General features: G+C 41.5%; 1 protein-coding gene and 1 long non-coding RNA gene across 2 annotated transcripts in view; one reads left to right on the top strand and one right to left on the bottom strand.

Annotated features, from left to right (window-relative positions):
* Positions 1 to 25,017, bottom strand: part of mmd2a (monocyte to macrophage differentiation-associated 2a) — a 114,509-nt gene that overhangs the window by 17,298 nt on the left and 72,194 nt on the right. The window contains exons 4-5 of the mRNA XM_072268692.1: positions 13,644 to 13,804; positions 7,359 to 7,433 (exon numbers count right to left, since the gene is read on the bottom strand). Of these exons, the coding sequence (XP_072124793.1) occupies positions 7,359 to 7,433; positions 13,644 to 13,804 (236 nt within the window). The remainder of the gene's footprint in view (positions 1 to 7,358; positions 7,434 to 13,643; positions 13,805 to 25,017) is intronic.
* The window catches only part of LOC140203012 (uncharacterized), a 61,327-nt gene that overhangs the window by 28,703 nt on the left and 7,607 nt on the right, over positions 1 to 25,017 (top strand). The gene's annotated exons all lie outside the window — the stretch shown is intronic.

Here is a 25,017-nt window from a genome sequence, read left to right as displayed (position 1 = left end):
AAATGTTAAAAAAGAACCCGCATTTACCACCTCGTCTGGCAGCTCATTCCATACTCCCACCACTCTCTGTGTGAAGAAGCCCCCCCCTAATGTTCCCTTTAAACTCCCCCCCCCACCCTTAACCCATGTCCTCTGGTTTTTTTTCTCCCCTTGCCTCAGTGAAAAGAGCCTGCTTGCATTCACTCTATCTATACCCATCATAATTTTATATACCTCTATCAAACTTCCCCTCATTCTTCTACGCTCCAGGGAATAAAGTCCTAACCTATTCAACCTTTCTCTGTAACTGAGTTTCTCAAGTCCCGGCAACATCCTTGTAAACCTTCTCTGCACTCTTTTAACCTTATTTATATCCTTCCTGTAATTTGGTGACCAAAACTGAACACAATACTCCAGATTCGGCCTCACCAATGCCTTATACAACCTCATCATAACATTCCAGCTCTTATACTCAATACTTTGATTAATAAAGGCCAATGTACCAAAAGCTCTCTTTACGACCCTATCTACCTGTGACGACACTTTTAGGGAATTTTGTATCTGTATTCCCAGATCCCTCTGTTCTACTGCACTCCTCAGTGCCTTACCATTAACCCTGTATGTTCTACCTTGGTTTGTCCTTCCAACGTGCAATACCTCACACTTGTCTGTATTAAACTCCATCTGCCATTTTTCAGCCCATTTTTCCAGCTGGTCCAAGTCCTTCTGCAGGCTCTGAAAACCTTCCTCACTGTCTACTACACCTCCAATCTTTGTATCATCAGCAAATTTGCTGATCCAATTTACTACATTATCATCCAGATCATTGATATAGATGTCAAATAACAATGGACCCAGCACTGATCCCTGTGGTACACCACTAGTCACAGGCCTCCACTCGGAGAAGCAATTCTCTACAACCACTCTTTGGCTTCTTCCATTGAGCCAAAGTCTAATCCAATTTACCACCTCTCCATGTATACCTAGCAACTGAATTTTCCTAACTAACCTCCCATGCGGGACCTTGTCAAAGGCCTTACTGAAGTCCATGTAGACAATATCCACTGCCTTCCCTTCATCCACTTTCCTGGTAACCTCCTCGAAAAACTCCAATAGATTGGTCAAACATGACCTACCATGCATAAAGCCATGTTGACTCTCCCTAATAAGTCCCTGTCTATCCAAATGCTTGTAGATTCTGTCTCTTAGTACTCCCTCCAATAACTTACCCACTACCAACGTTAAACTTACCGGCCTATAATTTCCCGGATTACTTTTTGATCCTTTTTTAAACAACGGAACAACATGAGCCATTCTCCAATCCTCCGGCACCTCACCTGTAGACAGCGACATTTTAAATATTCCTGCCAGGGCCCCTGCAATTTCAACACTAGTCTCCTTCAAGGTCCGAGGGAACACCCTGTCATGTCCCGGGGATTTATCCACTTTAATTTTCCTCAAGACAGCAAGCACCTCCTCCTTTTCAATCTGTACAGTTTCCATGATCTCACTACTTGTTTCCCTTAATTCCATAGACTTCATGTCAGTTTCCTTAGTAAATACAGATGCAAAAAACCTATTTAAGATCTCCCCCATTTCCTTTGGTTCCGCATATAGCCGACCACTCTGATCTTCAAGAGGACCAATTTTATCCCTTACAATACTTTTGCTCTTAATATACCTGTAAAAGCTCTTTGGATTATCCTTCACTTTGACTGCCAAGCTTTCACTATTGTCCTGGCTGAGGAAAATTAACTCAGTGTAGTGTAAGCATCTTGCTTATTCAGAATAGCCTGAGCAATGTGATCATTTGCACAGTGGGAACACTCTGCACAGTGTGATGATTCTAAGAACAGTTTCTGGCTGACCCTAGGAAGTTTTCAAGGATGCTATATAATTCCTGCCTATTGATCACTCAAGATCTTGAATTATTTGATTTATTAAATTTCCAAGTAGTATGAGCCTATAATTTCCTGGATTATCCCTATTTTCCTTCATGAACAAAAAATTTACATTGGCTACTCTCCAGACTTCTGGACCCTACATTTTGCGAGAGGAACTAACAATCTTTGTCAAGATCCCAGCAATCTCCTCTCTTGCTACTTTCAATAACCTAGGACATGTCCCCTGATGCCCCGAGGATTTATCCATCTTAATGCACTTTTTGATCTCAAAATGTCCTAGCACGTTAGCATGTCCCATGCAGCTTTCACTACCCTCTAAGTCCTTCTATTTGATGAATATTGACACAAGGTACTTGTTTAGTGCTTTACCCATATCCTCTGACTCCAAGCATAAGTTCCCTCTTCCTGAGTCGTCCTACCCTTTTTCTAGTTATTCTCTTGTTTTTAATATTAGTACAAAAATCATTGGGACTTATGAAGATAGAGTAGTTGTATTACTGTATTAATGTTGTATACATGGATCTTAGTAAGGCATTGGACAAGGTCCTGTCGCATAGGTTTATCCAGAAAATTAGGATGCCGAGGAGCCATGGTACTTGACTGGTTGGATCCAAAATTAATTTGGCCAAAGAAGACAGAGGGCATTGGTGGATGGGTCTTACTCTGGATGGAGGTCTGTGACTAGTGATATTCCATAAGGTTCTGTACTGGGACCTCTGTTATTTGTTTTATATATATATATAAATAAATGATTTGGATGAAAATGTGGTACGGTAGGTGAGTAACATTGCAGACAACACAAAGATTGGTAGTGGTGTGGATTGAATAGAAGATTACAAAGGATAGAGCAGGATATAGATCCTTTAGCAGGCTCCCTAAATGTGGCTGCACCCAATGATATGGTCGTAAAGAAGGCATATGCCATGCTTGCCTTCAGTGGTCAAAGCACTGAGTTCAAGAGCTAGGAGGAATGTTACAGCTTTATAAAACACTGGTGAAGCCACATTTCGAATATTGCATTCAATTTCTCCAGATTGTTGGAAACTAAGTGGAGATTTGATAAAGGCATATGTAGAGTAGGTATCTTTTACTCAAGATTGAAATAGCTAGTAGTAGAGAGTATGTATTTAAGGTGAAAGGGGAGTGTACAAAGAAGATATGCAGGGCAAGTTTCTTTTTATTACAGAGAGTAGTGAGATTCTAGAATACACTGCCTGGATGGTGGTAGAGGCAGATAACATAGAAACTCTTAGATAAGCACATGAATATGCTGAGAAGGGAGGGATATGGTTAATGTGCAGGGAAAATGGATTAGATTAGGATTTTATTGGTTTAATTAGTTCAGCACAACATCATAGGCTAAAGGGCCTGACCTGTGTTGTGATGTTTTATGTTCTAGGATTCTCTTTAATCCTGCTTTTGGCCTTCCTCATCCCCTGCTTGAGCTCTTTCCTGAAGAAAGGTCTTGGCCCAAAATGTCAAAATGTCCATAGGTGCTGACTGATTTGCTGACTTCCTCCAGCATTTTGTATGTGTTACATTGTATTTCCACGTCTACAGAGTCTCTTGTGTTTATGATTGAGCCCTTCCCTGCTATCTTTATATTCCTCAAGAGGCCTGTCTGATTTTAACTTCCTAAATGATATATAAGCTTTTTTTACACTTTTTGACTAAATGCATAACCTCTTTCATCATCCAAGGTTCCCTTACCTGGCTATCCTCATCTTTCCTCATTGCAGCATACAATCCTGGCTCTGATCAGGTGGTCTGTAAACAACTTGCACATGACAGATTTACCTAATAACAGCTGCTCCCAATTAGCTCCCCTTAGCTCTTGTCTAAGAAAGTCATAAATTGCTCTCCCTTAAGTTAATATTTTCCCAAGTTCCAGATTTATCCTCATTCATAACTATATTAAAACCACTACCTTAAAACTTAAGGAATTGTGATCACTTTCCTTTTTAAAGAGGAAGCAGTGTAGTGTACAGTATATGTACTGTATGTGTTGAGTACTTCTAAGAAATGGATTAAATCACATCATATTGCTCATAACCCACTGTTATACCCAGACATTTCAGTTTTAATTGAGAGTTAGTGCCTTCAATTAAAAAAAATTCTGTTTGTTGCAACGCACACAAAATGCTAGAGGAACTCAGCAGGTCAGGTAGCATCTGTGGAGAGGAATAAATAGTTGACGTTTTGGGTGGAGGCCCAAAACAGTGATTGACTCTTTATTTCTCTCCAATAGGCGCTGCATGACCTGCTGAGTTCCTCCAGCATTCCTGAATCAGAATCAGAATCATTTTGTGTGCGTTGCTCTGGACTTCCAACACCTGCAGAATCTCTTGTGTTTCTGTTTATAGCTCTGTGTTGACTTATTCATGCAAGCAGCAATATAAATGGAAACTGCACACATAATAGGTAAAAGTTTCCTAATTTCAGTAAAGTTCAAAATAATTTCTAGAAATCTAATTTCTAATTGTCCAACTGGATCTTTAACTATTTACAAACTATTTTCATTGAAAATATTTCCCAGTTATGCTTTGTGGAGTTCAATCTGTGCAAATGTGAGGTGTTACACTTCGGGAAGTCTAATGTAAGGGGAAAGTATGCAGTTAATGGCAGGACCCTTAACAGCTTTGATGTACAGAAGGATCTTGGGGTCCTGCCCTATAGTTCACTGAAAGTGGCCACACAGGTAGATATGGTGATTTTAAAAAAAGGCATATGACACGCTTTCCTTCCATTGGTCAGGGCACTGAGTACAAGAATCAGAAAGGCTGCTCTTGACGTATCTGGTTGCTTCATTACTGTATGGATGTAGAGGCTTTGAAAAATGTGTAGAAGAGGTTTACTAGGATGCTATCTGGATTATTCCTGAAAGGTAGCTCAAATCCCAGTTTATGTGGATCAAAAATGATCTAGGACTCAGGACGGTTGGCGTTTGCAGGAATCCCTGTGAATACAAGGCAGCGTATATCAGCCAGACGCGATGCACAGTGGAAACCCACATCAAGGAGCTTAGGAGGTGTATCCATGTGGGTTATCTGGAGAAATCAGTGGAAATCAGAAACAAGACTTTCAACAAAGACGAAGGCCTTGCTCTAAGTAAGAACTGGAATACAGTTTTAGTCAAAGTGGGACAGTGGAAACCTTATTAGTTGAGGACTAACCAATCAAGAGGGACGGATGACAAAGTAAAGTATATGTACCACCAGACTAGACACATCTAGGTATCATCCCTGATGAAGATGAGAGTTTGTCATCGAAACGTCAGTTAAAATTGACACCTGGACCTGGCTGAAAGCCCAAGAAGAGTTTATGCATCATATACGTCAGGAAAGCACTAGATCCTTGAACATATAAGCTATAAGGAGAGGTTAGACAAACTTGGGTTGTTTTTTCTGCAGCAACAGAAACTGAGGGGAGACCTCATAGAAGTTTATAAATTTATAAAATGCATACAGAGCATAGACAGTCAGAATCCTTTTTCTAGCACAGAAATGATGGGTACTAGGGAGAGAATGTTCAAATTAAATGTGCAGGGCAACAGTGTAAATTCCTGGAATGGGCTTCCAGAATAGTGTTCGAAGCAGATATGATAGTGATGTATACGAGGTTGCTGGATAGACAAATGGATATGGAGGTATAGGGACCATGTTCAGGGAAAGAGATTTAGTTTCATTTGGTATTGTGTCTGGCACAGACAATGTGGGCCGAAGGGCCGGTTTCTGTGTTGAACTATTCTATATCCTGTATTACATGAGGTCTTTGTAACTTTATAACATTATTCTAAGATTAGTAACCTATATGCCCCTAAATTACCTATGGCAAGAAATTCAATTGCACACTTCTTTCCAGAGTTATGTGATTAAAAAGTGGCCAGAGTGGAATGTGTTAATAACATCTCCACTTTACACCTCTGCCAAAATCTGAAAGGGCATTTCCCATAACAAATCACCTTTATGTCTTCAACTCAATTCCCGCACTAGTTGTTCAGGAAAGGTATCATTTCTCATATAATGCACCTTTTTCTGAGATTGCAAGGAAATTAAACAAGATAATTCCAAAGGCAATCATGATCAGACACTTAAAGAATAACTAGGTCTTAATACCACACTATCTCATTTGGATCTAAGAAGGCTTGTATAGTATTTAACCTTGGTTCTCCACAACTTCCCTTTCCAAACAACCCAGACATCAGCTGGTAATCTGAACTCTGTACCCAGCATGCTCCAGACACCAAATCTTTCAGTCAGACCCACCTTCCTGACCACCTTCTCTCCATCACACCTACCACCCCAGTCACTTACTTTGTTCCCTAAACCAAACTTCATTACTCATCTCCCCAACTTCAGACCCTGACATTACATTGTATGAACCACTTTTTCATATCTGGAAACATACTGTCCTGTGCGCAGTAGAATCACTGGTCCTCCATCTTAGAACCTGCAAGATTCATTTAGTCTCTGTTTTTAAGTTTTCACTGTCAGGGATCAATTTTACACCCCTCCCCCAGTCTACCACTGCCCTCAATAAGTAACCTACATAATCATACCCTCACTCCTGCTCTGTTCACCTCAAAGCATCCCTCTAATCATCTCTCCACCAGTTCCTCCTGAATTTCTCCCAGAGCCACTTCAATCCCAGCTGCCCCCTATTAATCATGTCCCAATCAAAACCTCTACCTCAATTAGATCACCCTGTTCACCTTCCCATTTATTTTACCAACACTTGAACAATTGTCACCTCATGTATCTCCAGTTCCTACCCACCACATGATTCTTTCCCCATCAGTCCTCTCTGGCCTTCTCTAAGCCTCAGAAGCACCTCCTCGTCCAAGGTTCATTTCCTCCATGTTTTCCACTCACGCAATAGAGGAGATCATGGAGGTAAAGCCAATTATGTTGTGTTATAATGTGTTAGGTCTTATGGGTGACTGAGCATCTGATCTGAAGAAACTTACAGCAAGCTGCCACTATCATCCTGCTCTTAAGCGGCCATACATGACAACTGTGACAGTTGCTATGGGTGAAGCTGATATGCCCCATCGAGAGTGGATTAGTTGTTACTCCGTCTCACTGAGGATTTCACAATGATTCCTGGAAGTCCCTGCTGGAGTGAGTGCTCCTTGGCAATTTTAGATCAAATCAGAGGACAATGGAAAATGAATGGAGCTTTTCACTTACTGCAAAAAATCTGAGTCACTGCATCTTTTAGGTAACACCAGGACAAACAGTGTCTGGAGTTATTAAGTTCAGAACCAACCAGCAACTTTGGCAGGTTAAGGTGCTACTTGAGAAAATTCATTGCAGTAAAGGGTGTCCTGTACTGAAGTTATACCAGGAAGAGAGGCCAAATTTCCAATAAAATATGAGACATCCTGTTTACTGTTGGTAACACTAGGTTAATGCCATTTGCTTTAATAATTATCACTATTATAAAGTCACAATTTTTAGTTCTTTGTTGACTCACCAGGGGGCATATGAGGCAGCAATGAAGAAGTAGATCACCATCCTGTCAAACATGTGGAAGCAATGCTCCATTGTTCTGGATACAGAAAGAAGATAATTGTGTAGAATTCCACTGTGTGCCACACAGACACAAAATTTATATAAGCATTGACTTGCTTCACAAAGAATAAGTAGGACATCATCCTTCAAAGTGTAATCTTAGCTCAGTATAGATTCATTATACTGTAATGTTTTCAATTAAAACCAGCTATATCAGAACTGCTGTAATCCCTGCCCCTTTCCAAAAATGGGCCAGGCTGTTTGTGTAATAACTAGGCTGTCTTCTAAATTCAGTTAAATCATTGCACAGAAGTGTGTGTGTGTGTGTGTGTGTGTGTGTGTGTGTGTGCGCGCACTTGCGCTCCAGAGTATTTACAGCCACAATCACTCACATAAACAGAAAACCTCACAAGTACATACCACTTGCTGGCCTTTTATTCTGTATTATTTTAGATAAGTATCATATAGAATGCACTACATGGTATTTGATAATACTGCATGTCCCCAGCAACCCACCAAACTGAAGTGGTGGGGCCCGGGGGTTCGAAAGAGGGGAATGAGCCAATGTTTGGCCATCGCTGGAGTGGACATGGAGGCGATTTGAAGCGGTTGAACTGAGGCAATTTGAAGTGGGTGAACTGAGACGAAGCAGAGTTGAGGCAGGGCCCGGGCCCAAGAGCAAAGGAATGACCCACTGTTTGACTGATTGAAATGCTGGGCAAGATTGGAAGGGCTGGGTATGTGTCGAACCGAGGTGGCGTGGCTCGGCCCTGGGCCCAAGAGCATAGTAAACCGGCAAGGCCCGGGTCAGAGGGTGAGGAACAGCCCAGGGTGTGGCTGATTTAAGCACCGGGGTGTCGGGGCAGGAGAAGAGGAACAGGCTGGTATTCGGTTCACTGCTCCACAAGGTTTACTCATCTCTGCGCTGAAATGAGGTTGTGGCCTGCAACTAAGGGGTTCCTGGACAGGCTGTAGAGAATACTGGTTTCGTGGCTGTGGATTCACTTCTGTGAACTTCAATTTTGAATGTTAGTTGCTTACTTTTATTGATTGCACGATTTGGTTTTTTTTCTGCACGTTGGGTACTTGACAGTCTTTTTTAATGGTTTTTTTTGTTTTGTGGCTGCCTGTAAAGAGACGAATCTCAAGGCTATATATAGTATACATACTTTGACAATAAATTTACTTTGAACTTTCAACTTTTGAACTCCCCTGTGTATTACCACCAGTTTTTAATCTGCAGAATAAAAAATACATTGTGTTTTTGAATAAAATTTCCAGACCTCCATGTTTTCAGGGCAGGGTCAGCGAGCCTCTGTGGATGCAAAGGGATGCTTGACATTTCTTGTTGAGACAGTGTAGGGTGAAGATAACCAGTATATGAAAGAGAAAGGGAGGGGTGAGGCAGAGGCTGATAGTGTAGGTGGAACCAGCTTTGGGTGGGGACAATGGAGAGATGGAACCAGTTGGGGAAGGATGGGTCTTTGGGTGCTTGAGGCTGCATTTGCTATGCAGATTATTGTGCCATGGCAGAGATGTTAGCATGTTATTATTTCTTTTTTTGCAAAGGAAGTTTTTCAGTAATTACAGCATCTTATTACCAGAATACTAAAATGTTTACAATTCACACTATTTACAGTCAATGGCTTCAAATCACAACATAGCCATCTCTATGTAGAATGTTCTCGAGCTCCTATGGTGCCCACCAATCCCAGAAGCCCCCCAAGATATTAGCATATTGTCAGTGAGCACCAATCAAAAGAATGCTGAATCTGCATATAATGGCATCATTAGTGTTCAATACAAGTTTGATGCCAGTGTTACAGTGCAGTATCTAACACCCTCTCTAATTTCACATAGCTGAAATCACATTCATTGCAGCAAGGACAATAACCCAATTCGCGACCACCATCAGCACTCTCCCTGACTTGGTTTCATCTGCCTGTTGCCATGTGATCATTCACCTGGGTTTCTTCTTTCTTATCCCTTGGTTTACCCTCCCTCTACATTCATCCCACCCCCAGTCTGTTCCATCTTCTCACCATTCCTGACTTACATTGTTCTACCTATCACCTACCAGCCAGTGTCTAAACATTGTTCTCCCTCCCTCTGTCATCTTATTCCACCTATCACCTATACCAGTCTCTGTCCCAGCCCTCCCTCTCACCTCGATATACTGGCTATCTACCCTCTCAGTCCTGATGTAGGATTTCATTGACCATTTCTTTGCCTCCACCAATACCGCCTCACTCAAGAAGCAGTTCGTCTTCTTGTCTCTTGAGTCTTCATGTTCTAAAAGTACTTCACTGGAAAAATGCAACAAAGGTTTATCTTTCTTTCCTAACATAAAGTCCTGTCATTCAACAAAACACATAGATTGTTGAAAAATATTATTTGTCTTAATTTGCAATTAACTGCCAATACAAAAAAAACAATAAAAACACAGGAAGGTTAAATTTGCCTTTAAAACACCGCATAATTACACTATTTTCTGGTCCTTTGCCATTTCAGAGTTCACATGGAAGATATTACAGGTTCCATTTACATAAGGTCAGCAGTTGCCTGGTGACATTATTCTTGTCTATTTACATTTGTGATATTGATGTTTTATGCTTCATATTTAATTAATCAATTGACAGGTGGCAAAATATCAACAAATTAAAGCCCAGTGCCTGGCACTGACCTTAAAAACAATCAGTTCATTTAACTGCTTCACATTTGTTGGCAATTTGATTGACACTCTAACACATGCTACACACAGCAGTGCTTGAGAAATTGTAATTCTGGGAACATGGGATAATGAAGCCCATTTCCCCACTCGCCTGCATAACCTCAGAGTAACATCCTTCCTTACTCCTTTCCCACTAAGACAAAATTTAATGCCTATTCAACACTGAGTTGGAGGTGGTCTTGTAAGGGGCATCTATTGAAGTGATTCCAGATTCGAAAGGAAAATATGATACTCCTGCGTACTATGTCACCCAAAGTTCCCTTGAAGAGGAAGACCTATAATCCTCCAACTTGGCTGAATTTAAACTAGAGCAATGTGAGTCTTATGGGGTGCATAACCTGCACCTGATGACATCTCATCAATTCCCTTAAAATACTGTGTTGTGTACTGTGTAACTTTAATCACAATAGACAGGTATATGGAGGAATTTAAGATGGGGGGTTATATGGGAGGCAGGGTTTAAGGGTCGGCACAACATTGTGGGCTGAAGGGCCTGTACTGTGCTGTACTATTCTACGTTCTATGTTCTGTTACCATTAAACATTTTCAAAACAAAATTCAGCCTGTCAGCAGTCTTTGGATGTTAAGGGTAAATTTGCATCTGCACTAGGTAGGGATGCTAGCATATTGGCAGTGAATGCCAATCAAATAAATGTTGAATCTGCGCACAATAACATTAACCAGTAGGCAATGCAGACTTGACGTCAATGCCACTGTACAGCATCGAACAGTCTCTCATTCTCACACAGCTGAACACATAGACAGTACAGGAAGGGCAGCAACTAGCCCACAACAGTGATAAAACATATTGTAATAAAGAGCAAACTGTAATCAGTTCTTACGTAACTGATCTATATTTGAACACCATGAACTATGTCAAAGAAGTAGAGAATGGCTATTTGATGACAGGCAGATGTTATATATTCAAGAGACGTGAACCAACAATGCAACCAACCTTTCCCCAAGTGACACTGGAGGCCAAGTATGGATGATCAGATCAAGTTACTTGTTTTATGGGCCAGTCACATTATTTGATGTATCAAAATTTTTGTTTTCACATTACATGAGGCAAGGACTGCTGAAAATGATTAACATCAGACACATCTCTGGTAGACAATCCTGATCATACTTGGGAAAAACACTTCTTTGGCCCAGCTCTAAACACAAGATCCGTAGAACCGTGCACAGTAATTATTGTCACAACAAGAACCCTTGGCAAAAGCCTGTAAGGAGGATTTCCCAAGCTGGGCTTGATTGCGTAGGTAGGAGTTCAAAAGTCTCACTCTAAGGTCATTTCGCCAGGATGTCCTGATCAGTGAGAGGAACTGGAGTTACAATAATCTATCCGGCCTAGGTGGAGTACGGCCAAGCCCAAGTAAACCAAGAGGAACATTCCCATCGATTCATCCTATAATTCAAAGCTGCGAAAGCTCTCCTTTTACCTCTTCCCTTCCCATCATTTAGGGACACAAATAGGCCCTTCCGATGAAAAAGTATTGTATCTCATTTTTACCTCTTTCAGCTTAGAATACTGAAGAAACTAAACTGCAGATTAGGTTGAGCACTTTACAAATAGCTCTGTTCTTCTTATCTCTTTAATCCTCCAACCACTGACATTTTGATTTGCTTGTCTTTGGCCTTAAGGCCAATTTATACTTGTGCGTCAAATGTACGCCATAGGTATGACGTAGCCCCATACCCTATGCTGTACTCTATGCCGAACCCTACGCCATAGCCTAACGCACACCTCTCCCAAAATGTAACTACGTGTCGCGTTGACGCAGACCGAACAACTGTGATTGGTCCAGTTGGTAGCGTCACATTTCCTCCTATGCAGCAATAGCTTCCCATTGGGCGACTGAAGGGCAGGGAAGGAACTTTGGCTGCAATGCTTTCCATAAAGCTTTACAGACCTCCGAAATTATGGAGGACCCTGTGCTTGACGCCAGTTTGTAGCTAGTTGCTACAGCCTGTTGACTTCCACCTGAAGCTAAAACTCGAATGGTGATTGCCAGTCTCTGAGTATACTGTGCGTACACTGATGCGAAATAAATGGTTGGAGACAATGAACCAAATCGTCAAATCTACCTGCTGACATCCGAAAATATTTGAAATGCGTTTCCTCGTCCATGTCTCTCAGTGGCCGGACAAGCACAGAAAATTCACCCTCCTTCAGTTTCAGTCGCCATTGTTTGAAGTTTGAGTTTCTTTGTGTTGAGCTTCAACACAAAGAAACTCAACACAGTGGCATAGAAACCCCACTGCCAACTAACATTTTGGCAGTGAAATGCAGAGAGATGCAGACACACCAACACACCAGTATAAATGCTCACAACGGCGTAGCCCACTTGCGTAGGCTACAGCATAACCTAGTACGCACAAGTATAAATCAGCCTTTAGACTGTTCCAATGAAGCCCAATCTAAGCTCAAGGAATAGCATTTGATCTTTGACATGGCACATAACAGCTTTCAGGATTTGACTTTAAACACAGCAATTTCAGATAACCGGCTGATCTGGGTTGTACCACACTGGCCTTTTCATGAAGGCCTTTGACCTTTTTTCTCTCTCCAGAGATGCTGCATTTTCTGTTTTTACTTCAGATGTCTAGTATCGGCTATGCTTTGCTTCTTCAATATGTACCTAACTCTCTGCCATTGATGTCCCTTTTCCCTTTTTTTTTTACCCTCTCCACCATCTATTTTAATTCAACTCCTTCTGCCCAGATCTCTCAGACAGGTCATTTTCAGACAGTAAACCTTCACCCCTGCTCCCAGCTAACCCCACCACCACTTATGTCATTCAGTTCCTTTTGATCTCTGTACTAATATTTATATTGTTCTCCTCGCCTCTTCTGTCTACATTTAGAAGTTCCTCAGTTCTGACAAAAGGTCAGCAACTTGAAACTATTGACTCTGTTTCTCTCTTCACAGATACTGCCTGCCCTGGTAAGTATCCCTAGCATTCTACATATTTATTTTAGATCTTCTCCACCTGTAGTTTCTGATGAAGGGGATCTTTATTTGTTGAGTTCTTGACAGGTTGAGTTCATGTCCGCTCTGCCCTATACCAGCGCAGTGGTGGATTTCACTTCCAGCTGGTGTGTGATCACGGGCTGCCAGTCCTGTGACGCTCAGCATTCTGTAACAAGTCGGGATGCCTTCAGTTTATTACTGTCCAGTGTAACAACTGCATTTGATCCACAATGATGAATGAGAGGATGCACCCTGAATTACTTATATACAGTACAAGCCATGCAATGCAGATTGTTGGTGTATGACTTCACAGTAGCTACAACACTATTCCATTTTGACCAATGCAGCCCAACCTAACTTGAACAGCACTGGTCAATTACTTATGGGTGGATGCTGCAGGCACTACAAAGTTGACATTGTGTCTAATTCCATTGTATAGCTGAAGGCTAATTGTTATGCATCATTATTTCAACCCCACTGATTACATGCCTCCCACTCCCAACCATAGTCTGTACTAAAATACGCAACAAAATGTCTCTTACCGGAAATGGCTTTTCTTCCAGGAGATGGTGTGAAAGACAGTAGAGACAATGAAAAGGCCACTCAGCCCGAACCCATAAATCCACGCTGAGATCATCTCCCACTGGTCATCAGAAAGGCCGTAGAGAATAGAACTGCCGAGAATGCTGGGAATGATCCAAAACTGAAAGCAAAAGTGTGAGCGCTCAGGACATCTCGTTTATAAATAAGCAAAGATTTTGTTTTGCAACATTAGTACATCCTCTATTCTCCAATTTTTTTGTTATCTCCTTTCCTTTATTCACTTTTCACCAACAGCAAGGCCTGCTTTAGGTCACTGCTGATATTGCACTGGGCTGGGCCGTATGAAGCCAAATGTAGGAGAACATGGATGACTGACTGTAACATTCTCTGTTCTCCTTCTTCACAACTAATGAACTATCCACAGGTGCACCTGCACAGAGATCAGAATCTAACTGCGCAAGAAATTGTTCTTTCCTGTATAAATTATTTTCTTTCCTAGCCCATGCTAGTTTGACCTGCTGTTTCCAGATTTAGATGGTTGAACATGGTGCATTGCCTAAAGCAATCTTTTTTTTATTTGTTTTGCAATTAAACAAAACCTCTGATCTCATCTTTCTCAATCTGGAATAACATATAAATAAAAAAAATCCTAGGTGAATAAAGACCTAGTTGAATCTAATTCATTCTTCACCTGTTATCGTATTCATGATACAATGATAATCAATTTGTTGACTCATCTTAACATCAATTTTAATTAATTAGTTATAGCTGAACTAGAAAACTAATTTCTCATAAATCCTGAAACCAGCTAAACCCACAGTTGGCAGCATAACCAGGTATCATCAGAACATTAGCCAGAAACAGTAGGCTCCCCAGGAATCCAATCAGTGAGATTCCTTATAGTGCAAGTCAAGCATGTCCATACTGACTGCCTCAAAATCAAGGGATGGATCAAATCAGTTCATTTCAGTCTGCAACTGTAAGACCATAACATTTCCCACAGCATCAAGTAGTAAATAAGTACTGTACGCACAAAATACTTCACAATATTTACTGGATGGCAATGGGACTTCCCCTAATGAGATTTTTAAAGTACAGTATATCTACTCATTGCACTAGGAACAATTTCATTTCAATTTTATGATCTCACCTGCACAAAAAGCACAAAAGAAGATGGCAACACCGAACAATGTGACCAAAGGCAACATCTTCTAGAAGGTTCACAAAACAATTTCTATCACTTCTTTTACATCTTTTTTTTCTTTCATATGTGGTTCTGCTACTGTTGCAGCCAGTGACCTATATTTTGGTGCTGTGCTTTTGGGCCAACTGAGTGATCCTGTGCTTTACCGTCTCCAAGAAGGTTCCATGAGGCTTCAAGCAAAACGTGCGGCCTCGAGGCCAAGGAGTCGAAAGACTGGGCGCAAGCCCATGATCGACTCCATTGCTCACTGATCCTGCTGATTCTTCTTCGGTTGTCCATCGAAATCCGATGACGACGTCCACTCCTTTAACGGTGAGATCTTTGATGACTATACAGTCCTATCCTGGACCCACCAGCTCTATTGCAGGTGGGACATGTATATGTGGTAGTGGTGGCAAGCATGGCTGAATTTCTCCTGGCTCTCGTCTGCTGTCTTCTGGTTGTTCTTTCCATCTCCAGAATACGAACCCTGTCTCTACACAGCTGTCACCAAGTGGTATGGTCAGCAGCAATATCCTCCAGGTCCTTGGGTCTGATCTTTCACTTCCTTAAAGCACTCTTCATCTGATCCTTATAGCGCTTCTTCAGCCCTCCAGCTGAGCATCGACCATGATGTAGCTGGCCGTATAACAATCTGCGGGGTAGCCGACATGAGGGCATCCTTATCACGTGCCCCAGCCACTGCAGCTGACGCTGGGTGATCATGGCCTCAATACTCCTGCAGTTGGTCTTTACAAGTATTTCAGTGTGAGGCATCCGCTCACGCCGGGTAATTCCCAGGATGCGCTGGAGGCAGCTTATGTGGAAGCACTCCAAGGACTTGATGTGATGGCTATAGGTTACCCAAGCTTCACAGCTATAAAGGGGGGTGGTAACACAGACCGCTTGGTATACGATGACCTTTGTGGAGGGACGAAAGCTCCTGTTCTGAAAGACTCTACGCTGAAGTCTCCCAAAGGCAGCTGATGCCTGTTTAATGCGGCTCTGGATGTTGTTGTAAATGCCGCTATCCTCAGAGAGAATGCTCCCCAGATATTTGAAAGATGACACTACTGACAGCTTTTCATCACCAACAGTGAAGGCAGGTAGAGTGGGTGGGACACTGGTACTCCATTGGCAAACCACTTCTGTCTTGGTGGTATTGACAGTCAGCCCCATCCTGCTGTACGCTCTCACTGTCACAGCAGGACAGTCTGAAGATCCTCCAGAGTGTAGGCCACAAGAGCACAGTTGTCTGCATACTGCAGCTCCAGGACCCACTCTCTACGGAGTTTGGTGGTTGTGAGGAGCCTCCTGATGTCAAAGAGGTTGCCTTCTTATCTGACGTCCGCTGCCACACTGCTGCTGTCTCCAATCTTGTTGTGGAGAAGCTTGGTAACACACAAGAGGAAGATGCTAAAAAGAGCACTGGCACTAGCACACACTCCTGTGTGTACAAGGAAGGGCTCGGACTCCTGTTCTCCTATGGTCACCCGAGCAGTCATCCCATCATGGAACTGGCGGAGGATGTTAACAAATTTATTGGGACAGCCAAATCTGAGGAGGACATCCCATAAGAGCTCTCCTTACACAGTGTTGAATGCTTTGGACACACAATCCTGCTGAATAAAGCACCCAGGAAGATTGAAATCATTAAGGCAAATATGGAAGCTGAGTGGGTGTTCAGTGTCGTCTATTAAACTCTTGCTTGCTGCTCCCGGAGAAGGGTCTCTGCATTTGAATGGTCACTCTCTCCCTCGATGCTGTTGGAGGATGGCGCCAGATTACTGGGTCTTGGGCAAGGTTTAATTGATGTAGTTTGTGGATTGGACTCTAGTTCACATTATGATGTATTTTGGGTTGTGGTCACGCCTTTTTTGTTGCTATTTTGGGTGATTTTGATCAGGGTCGCCTGAAGAAACCAACTGAGCCGAACTGAATAAGACTGGACTCTTTTAATTTTTGATTTTGTGTTTTATATTCTGTGTTTTTCCCTTTTTTTTTGTCGCCATTTAAACAATTTATTTTTCTTTGCGTGTGGGGTGGAGGGGGTGGTTGATGTTTTTCTTTTAATGGGTTCCATGGTTTTCTGTTTCGTGGCTGTCTGCGGGGAAGATGGCATCTTAGGGTTGTGCACTGCATACATACATTGATAATAAATCTACTTTGAACTTTGACCTTTATATTGGGAGTGTGTTTAATGTGTAAAATTTAAGTTTGAATTGTAAACTTATAGATGGCTGTGATGGTTTTTTTTTGCATTTTTTAAAATGCAGACGTCAGCTTATTTTGATCAGTACCCACTATATCATACTGAAACAACAGACATACATAGTTACTGAATGGTTCTCCGCAAAATCATTATGTTATATATTAGCTCATATCAAAGCCAAGTGATTTTCATATAGTACATTACATGATCTTCCTCCAACACCATTTCACCATTGCCCAGATGAATCAAACTGCTCTTGCCTGATATGTATCTGGTATAGGAACCAAGCCAGAATAACACCAGTAATGCCTTTTCTTCACGTACCTGCACCACTATTTCCAGTGTCTCACAAGAATCTGTCACTCACCCTCTCTACTTACTGTTGTTCTGACAACATGCAAAAAAACATGCTCAAGACTGCAAGCTGATGAAATCAAACTCATTGCCACTTCTCTTGATTTCTGTAGTACGTCTAAGTTGCCAAACTACTTATCCTACCTCCAGTACTAGATGAGCAGTAATTTCTTTCTTCTAGAGATAAGACTGAAGTCATAAATATAATCTCCGTTTCCTAGCTACCAGACTGGCAACTGATACTTACCTGATGTGCTATGAACATCCTTGGTAACATACTTATCTTGAAGGTGAGCCACCAGCTATGTTTCCATGACATTGTTATGCAGCCTATTTCTCTCCTCATTGACATCTCCTCTGATTTAGCATAGTTACAGCTGAGACTTTTTCCATGTCTTTGGTATCTCTGCCCTTGTCTGTCATCCACTTTTCTATAAATTTGAACTCGTCTAAACCCCTGCTGCCAAAATCCTAATTTGCATCACGTCACATTCAGTCAATGTCCTGTGTTACAAGGCTGCTCCATTTAGCAGGTGCCTGATTCTAGCATTTTCATCTTTGCCTCAAATTTCTCCAGACTCTCATACTCCTTGTCTTTAGAAGCTCCTATGCTCCTCTAATCCTAGCTTCTTGATAACCCCTGAATATTGTTGTTCCATTAATTTTGGCAATACTTTGAGCTGTGTTATTTCAGCTATCTGACAAATGCTCAGTCTCATTTGAGAGCTCTCCTTAAAACCAATTTACCAAAATTTTGGTCACCTGGCAAATAATATGGCTCTTTAACAATTACTGTTTGCTACTGCAAAGTAATTCAGTACATTTATTTTACTTGAGGGACTACAGCAGTTGTACTCAAAGTGAGATTACATACAGACTAGAATGTGTTCCAGGTGAGATCATTTGCCGATATTTTGTGACTTTTTGAATCAGTATATGATGTAAGGAAATTGCCAGTGCTCTGAAAGTCCTATTCCAGAAACGTGAAAGGAATCTTAAATTTTCCTTTCTCTGATTTTTGGTTGAAAAGTATCTCACCCTCCTTTCTAGCAGTGAGATTACAATGAGGATACTTGTAAGCAGGAATCTCCCAGCTGGTATTCCACATCCAGATTTATCTCCTCCTTAAGGAGCCAAATTCAGTCAAAGTGCTTGCATAATTTTACAAATTATTATGAGTCTGAAAATGTGCCATAAATTGGTGGTTGAAGAGCTAATCCTAGTTCTACTGAAATTCCCACATAGTGACAGATAATTGAGAGCAGAACCTAAGGCACCATAGCACGATAGAACAGACCTCACACAAGGAAATATGCGCAAGGTCTTTCTTTCATGCCACTGCAAACCTTCAGTTCATTGAGGAATTGATCTGGGGAGTAGACTGAAGAAGTTGACATTGGGGAAAGAGAGGATTGCAAGAAAAGAGATAATTCCGGGAGAGAGAGAATAGAAGACATTTGTTCATCGAAAAAAGTGTGGAAGATAATCAGACAAGTATTGGAGAAGAGTCAGTTAGGATAGCATAGTGGTGCAACCAGCAGAGCTAGCCTTGCAGATTCAGGGAGACAGGTTCAATCTGACCTCAGGTAATCACTTGGTGCAACTTGTAGGCTCTCCCTGTGACTGCGGAGATTTTCTGCAGGAGCACCAGCACCCTCCCACGCCCTAATGGCGTCTGGGTTAATAAATGCCCCTTATGATAGAATCTGGCCTTTGGGGAATGTTTGATGAAAATATGAGGAGAATAGAAGTTGGATTAATAATGGTTCAGTGTAAATATATAGTGGATGACTGGTTCAGAAGGGCCTTTTTCTATGCTGTATGTCTCTATGACTCCATGACTCTGTGACAAAAATTGGGCCCATGAAAGTGGAGCACGAGTATATCCGGAGTCAATGTTCAAAGTTCAAAGTAAATTTATTATCAAAGTGCATACGAGGGGTGATTGATGAGTTCATGGCCTAAGGTTGAAGGATTCAGCTTTAGAAAACCTAGCACATTTATGTTTCAACATAGTCCCCTCCTACATTTACACACTTAGTCCAGCGGTTGTGGAGCATACGAATCTTGGACCTCCAGAAAGTGTCCACAGCAGGGGTGACTGATAAGTTTGTGGCCTAATGTAGAAGGAGATGAGTTATACAGCTCTCCTTATATGCACATACAGTTCAACTCTTTGAGTGATTGTGCAGAAAGTTTGAAGTTAATAACTCATCTCCTTCTACCTTAGGAACTTATCAATCATCCCTGATGAGTTATGAAGTAAAGACCTTAGGTTCCTTGACAGTGATCTAGGTAAGATCAAGCCACATCTATATAATACTAAAATAAACCATTGTTGAGATAGGATAAATTTGTGCTGTGTTTGAAATCATGTTGTCTGCACATTACCTTCTGTGCAGATGCTGCTAACCTGCATGGGGCTCTTAGAACAACATTACAAAGTGTATTATCTGCACACAAAATATCTAAAAGAATTTCTCAGTTATTATGTTCAATTTGATATTTTTGCTCAAGTCAGAAATTATGAATGTAACTTGTCCTGTCAGGTTGTTTGCATGTGATAATGTTATAGTTTATTTTATTTTTGCCAGACTTGGATTAAGATTTTCAATGAAAGACTACTTTTAATTAGGTCAGAGGATAACCACAATACATTTAGTTATATTATACCTCTCTGAAATAAGAGATGGGTTCTAAAGTGGCTGCACAAGGGATTCCAGCTGCTGAGATACACCTTACATTGACTATTCTATCAGGTCTACAGTTGTGAATACAATCAAATTATTAGGCTTAAAGCCAGCCATGAGACCTGGGCGTATTTGGACTGCTTGCTAGGCCTTGCCTTTTATTGCAATGAACAGCATGTAAATAAACTTGGATGCATGTGGGCAAGATTGGATGCAGGAGAAAAAGAGTTGACTTAACTGAGGCTTTCCCTTCTTTCCTGCATGGGGAAAAACATTATAGGCAAACCCCTGCACAACCTCTACTAGACCTCGCTTCATACCGTGTGATCATTCACATTGTCTCTCCCATCCTCAAAACGTAGCTTCATCACAGTATTCCGAGTTGATAGAAAGATTCATAGTTAAACCCTGAAGAAGGAGACATCTGCACAAATGCGCAAACTTCTGACTCAGGAGCTGGACTGTTCACATTGAAGTACTGCTGGCTCCTTTCATTATCCTAATTGGCATTACCTCGAGGTCTGCATTTCCACAGCAATGTTTTAAATCATATTGGTTATCCCTAAGCCATGCATCACAGTGCAGCTTTATAGATGGGTTGGCTGCTTCTAACACTGTGGCAAACCATCTCACCTTCCCTTTCCATGCCCACACCAATTTGTCAGTCCTCAGTCTTCTCCACTGGCAGGGTGAGTTGAAAGAGTGACTCATATTCCACCTGAGCAGTCTGCAAGCTAATGGTTTGAGTACTGAATTTCCCTAAATTTCTAAGTAAGTTTATGATCAAAGTACATATATGCCATCATATACTACCCCAAGATTCTTTCTCTTGTAGGCATTCTTAGTAGAACAAAAAGTACAATAGAATCAATGAAAAACTACACACAAAGACTGACAAACAACCAATGTGCAAAGGAAGACAAACTGTGCGAATACAAAACAATAAATAAATAAATAAATAAATAAATGCGTACATACATACATCAATAAAGCTGAGAACTTGAGCTGCAGAGTCCTTGAAAGTGAGTCTATAGGTTGTAGAATCAGTTCAGTGTTGAGGTGAATGAAGTTATCCACAGTGGTTCAGGAGCCTGATGGTTAAAGGGTAATAACTCTTCTTGAAGCTGGTGGTGTGGGACCCAAGGCTCCTGTAGCTCCTTCCTGAAGGTAGCAGCGAGAAGAGATCATGGTCTAGATGGTAGGGGTCTTCGATGATGGATGATGCTTTTCACGGCAGCTCTCAATATAGATGTATTCAGTGGTGGTGAGGGCATTTCCTGAGATTGACTGGGCTTTCCCCACCACTTTTTGTGGGCTTTTCTATTCTTGGGCACTGGTGTTTCTTTACCAGGCTGTGATGCAACTAGTCAGGATATTCTCCACTGTGTTTCTATAGAAATTTCACAGGATCCAGAACAGATCCTCTGAAATGATAATGCCAAGAAATTTGAAGTTACTGACCCTCTCCGCCTCTGACCCCCTAATGAGGACTGGCTCATCGACCTGTGGTTTCTTCTTCCTGTGCTCAATTATCAGCTCTTTGGTCTTGCTGACATTGAGTGAGAGGTTGTTGTTGTGGCACCATTCAGCCAGATTTTCAGTCTCCCTCCTATATGGTGCATAATAGTGTGAATACTGAACTTTCCAATTTCAGATAGCCCATACTTCCTGTGCTCCTTTTCTCTCTTCTTCTGTATACACCGCCCCCACCCCCCATATCCTGTCATCCAGTTTCATTCCTCTCTGTCAACTGGTTCCATGTGCCATTCACCCCACTCTTATCTGGTTTCACATTTTGTCTTCCTTACCTATCATGTTCCAGCATCCACAGCTTCTATTCTCTCCACTCATCAGCTTCCAGCCTCTGTCTCCACCTCCACGCTCCCCTCCCTCCACATGGCTCCATCTGCTCCCCTTTTTGTTTGAGAAAAGAGAAGCTCTGTCTATAACCCACCAGCCACTGACTCCCAACTCAGCTATTCAGCTTCCCCGCCAAACTCTTTCTGCCCATCACCTCCCTCCTCACCCGGTTCCACCTATCACTTGTCAGTCCCTACCTCAGACCATCCCTTTCACCACTTTATGTTGGCCATCACCCTTCTACATTCTCAGTCCTGATGTAGGATCTCAACCTAAAATATCAGCATCCCTCCACAGATGCTTCTTGACCTGCTGAATTCCTGAAGCAGTTTGTTTTTCGCTCTAGATTCCAGAATCCAGACTCTCTTGTGTCTCCTAATACATCTACAGATCTATCTAATACACTGAGATGCTTATAAGACTATTGAATAGTTTCCTAGTATGATAAAATGAGCTCTTTACCTCACAATCTACCTCATTATGATCTTGCACTTATTGTCTACCTGTACTGCATTTTATTTTGCATTATGTTATTGTTTTACCTCGTATTACCTCAATGCACTGTGTAACGATTCGATCTGTATGAACAATATGTAGGACAAGCTTTGTGTGACAATAATACACCAAATCCAATTCCATGAATTCCTTCTTGCTGGTGCTTCAGTCAGTTGTGATTCTACGTATTAATAGTAATCTGATCTAGACAGATGGTCATGAGTTCTAAGCTCCCACATCAGTGATGCACTGAGGGAGTGCTGCACTGTTGGAGGTATCATCGTTGAGATATTAATCTGAGGCACTCCATTCATCAGCACACAGTTCAAAAAGATCATGGATTTAAATATATGCCTTGCCGATAGTTAGCGCTCATCAACAATATTTAAAAATGACCTAGCTGTTATTGCATTGCTGTTGATGGCAGTGTGCTACATGTAAATTGACAGCTGTGTTTCTTGCATTAATAAGACCATCTACTGTAAAGTGCTTTGGAAAGATAGAAGATAAATGTAATCCCTTCTTTCTTTTCACTGAAGGAAGGTGAGGACCAAAGCAAAAGAAAGCACAAATCCTTAGCCACCCCTGCAAGGATCAAGACCAAGTCCATCACAGCACCATGGAACTTTGAGAAGCTTCATTTTTTTTCCCACCACACAAGCTGTCACTAAGCCCCATCACGGGGCACAGAAGGGAATACATGTATCTGGTTCAAACAAGCATTTGGTTTGCTAGCCAACCTCTGCATACAATTACAATAAACAGCAGGTAAAGCAGGCGATGGGTTGGAATCAGGAAAACAGAGATGGCATAACTAAGGGTTTCTTCTCTTTCCTACAGTGTAGAAATAGGTTGGTAAATCCAAGGACAACCATCACCCGTCCCTGTTTTATTCCTTGTGGTCATTCATACTGAACCCCATCCCAATTACATGGCTTAACAAGAATACCTTAACGTGATAGAGAGAGACAGAAAGGGCAGGAAATTAGGTCTACTGTTTATAGAAACAAACATACCTATGTACGTCAGACTTCTGAATTTAATGATAATATAAGAGCTTATTCATATGTAGGCATTGCTCTATGTCACAAATTCAGAACCTGGGAACAACCCATCATGTGAAGTTATAAGACAAAGAAGGCAGGCATATGAAGGGATAAACTCACGAGCATAGAAATTCTCCATTCCTTATTTTGGCTTTAAAACAGTACTTATGAAAATCACATAAAGATCAAATATTTAATTATAAAATTCATAGATATCATTCCCCTGTGTAGACTGAACAGAAATTAATGTAATTGGTTTCAGCAGGAAGTTGACTATTAATGTGTATTGATTCTCATAACAATTAGCTTGAAGCACAGTAGGTATGATCTTTGAAGTCAGCTTTTAAAGGGACTACAATACAATCAACACATTGCTCGTTGCTGGGGAGAGCTGCCGTGGAATAGATGGATACTGTAAGGAAGGGAGTGATTGGGAAAGTGCTGCCAAGGTTTACAGGGACCCAGACAGCTAGTGAAGAACAATACCCACCAGAGGCATTTGCTTTCGCAAAGGGGCCACAATGACCCTCGAGGACTACAACGTGGCACTGCTGACAGGAAGTTGCCAGGGAAAGTTCTCAGTAAGTCTATGCATGCCTGTAGTTTGCATAAGTTTGCAATACAGACAAAAGCCTGTTCAGTACAGTTGGCTTTGAGCATGAAGTTAGGTGACCATCCTAAAGGAGCAGTGAGCTGCAACTGTAATATGGAACAGATTTAGCAGCAGAGACTGGAAGAGTCTTGGGACTAGAAGTCTAGCTTTGGCTGTGGCATTAACCTTAATAGGCAGAGCAGTCCAGTACACTGGTGAGGTTGTAAATTGGTAAAGTATTATCACATGGACTGAGGTACAGTAAAAAAAAGGTATTGTACGCTACACAAACATACAGATCTTTTCATCATAACAATGCACTGCGGTAGGACAAGAGAAAGGAACGCAGAATAAAGTGCTACAGTTACAGAGAGTGAATTGCAGGCAGAGAATAAGATGCAAGGCTATAACAAAGTAGATTGTGATGCCATCTTAGCATACCAAGTGATTGTTCAATAATCTTACAACAGCAGTCCCTGAGGCTGATGGTACGTGCTTTCCAACTCTTTTTGCATCTTCTACTTGATGGGAGGGAAGAGAAGAGAGATCGCCCAGGATGCGTGGGATCTTTGATTATGTTGGCTGTTTTACTAAGACAGCAAGAAGTACAAAGTCTGCATTCTCAGTGAAGACCAATAATGAAGTTTAAATAGTACTGTTTCATTGGAAGAATAAGAATTGTTATTTGTCAGGTCACTGGAAGTAGAAATCTCATTAGGGGTGAACTTTGTATTGGGATTGGGGTATATAATGGGAAACCTCACATTTGGGCCAAGGTTCATGATCAAAGTGTCAGGGAGAAGATGAAGAAAAATGGGTAGCAGTTTGTTTATTTAAATCTGAGTGTTAGGAACCTGTCAACTTTAAGTCTGAATGGGTATGTAATACTGTAGTTTTGAGGTGCTAGAAAAGTTTGAGATTGAGGAGGAAATTGGCAAAAG

The sequence above is a fragment of the Mobula birostris genome, chromosome 9 (assembly GCF_030028105.1).
Source record: "Mobula birostris isolate sMobBir1 chromosome 9, sMobBir1.hap1, whole genome shotgun sequence".
Lineage (NCBI taxonomy): Eukaryota > Metazoa > Chordata > Chondrichthyes > Myliobatiformes > Myliobatidae > Mobula > Mobula birostris.
The sequence above is the reverse complement of the archived record's forward strand: the minus strand, read 5'-3'. Positions and strand labels throughout refer to the sequence as shown.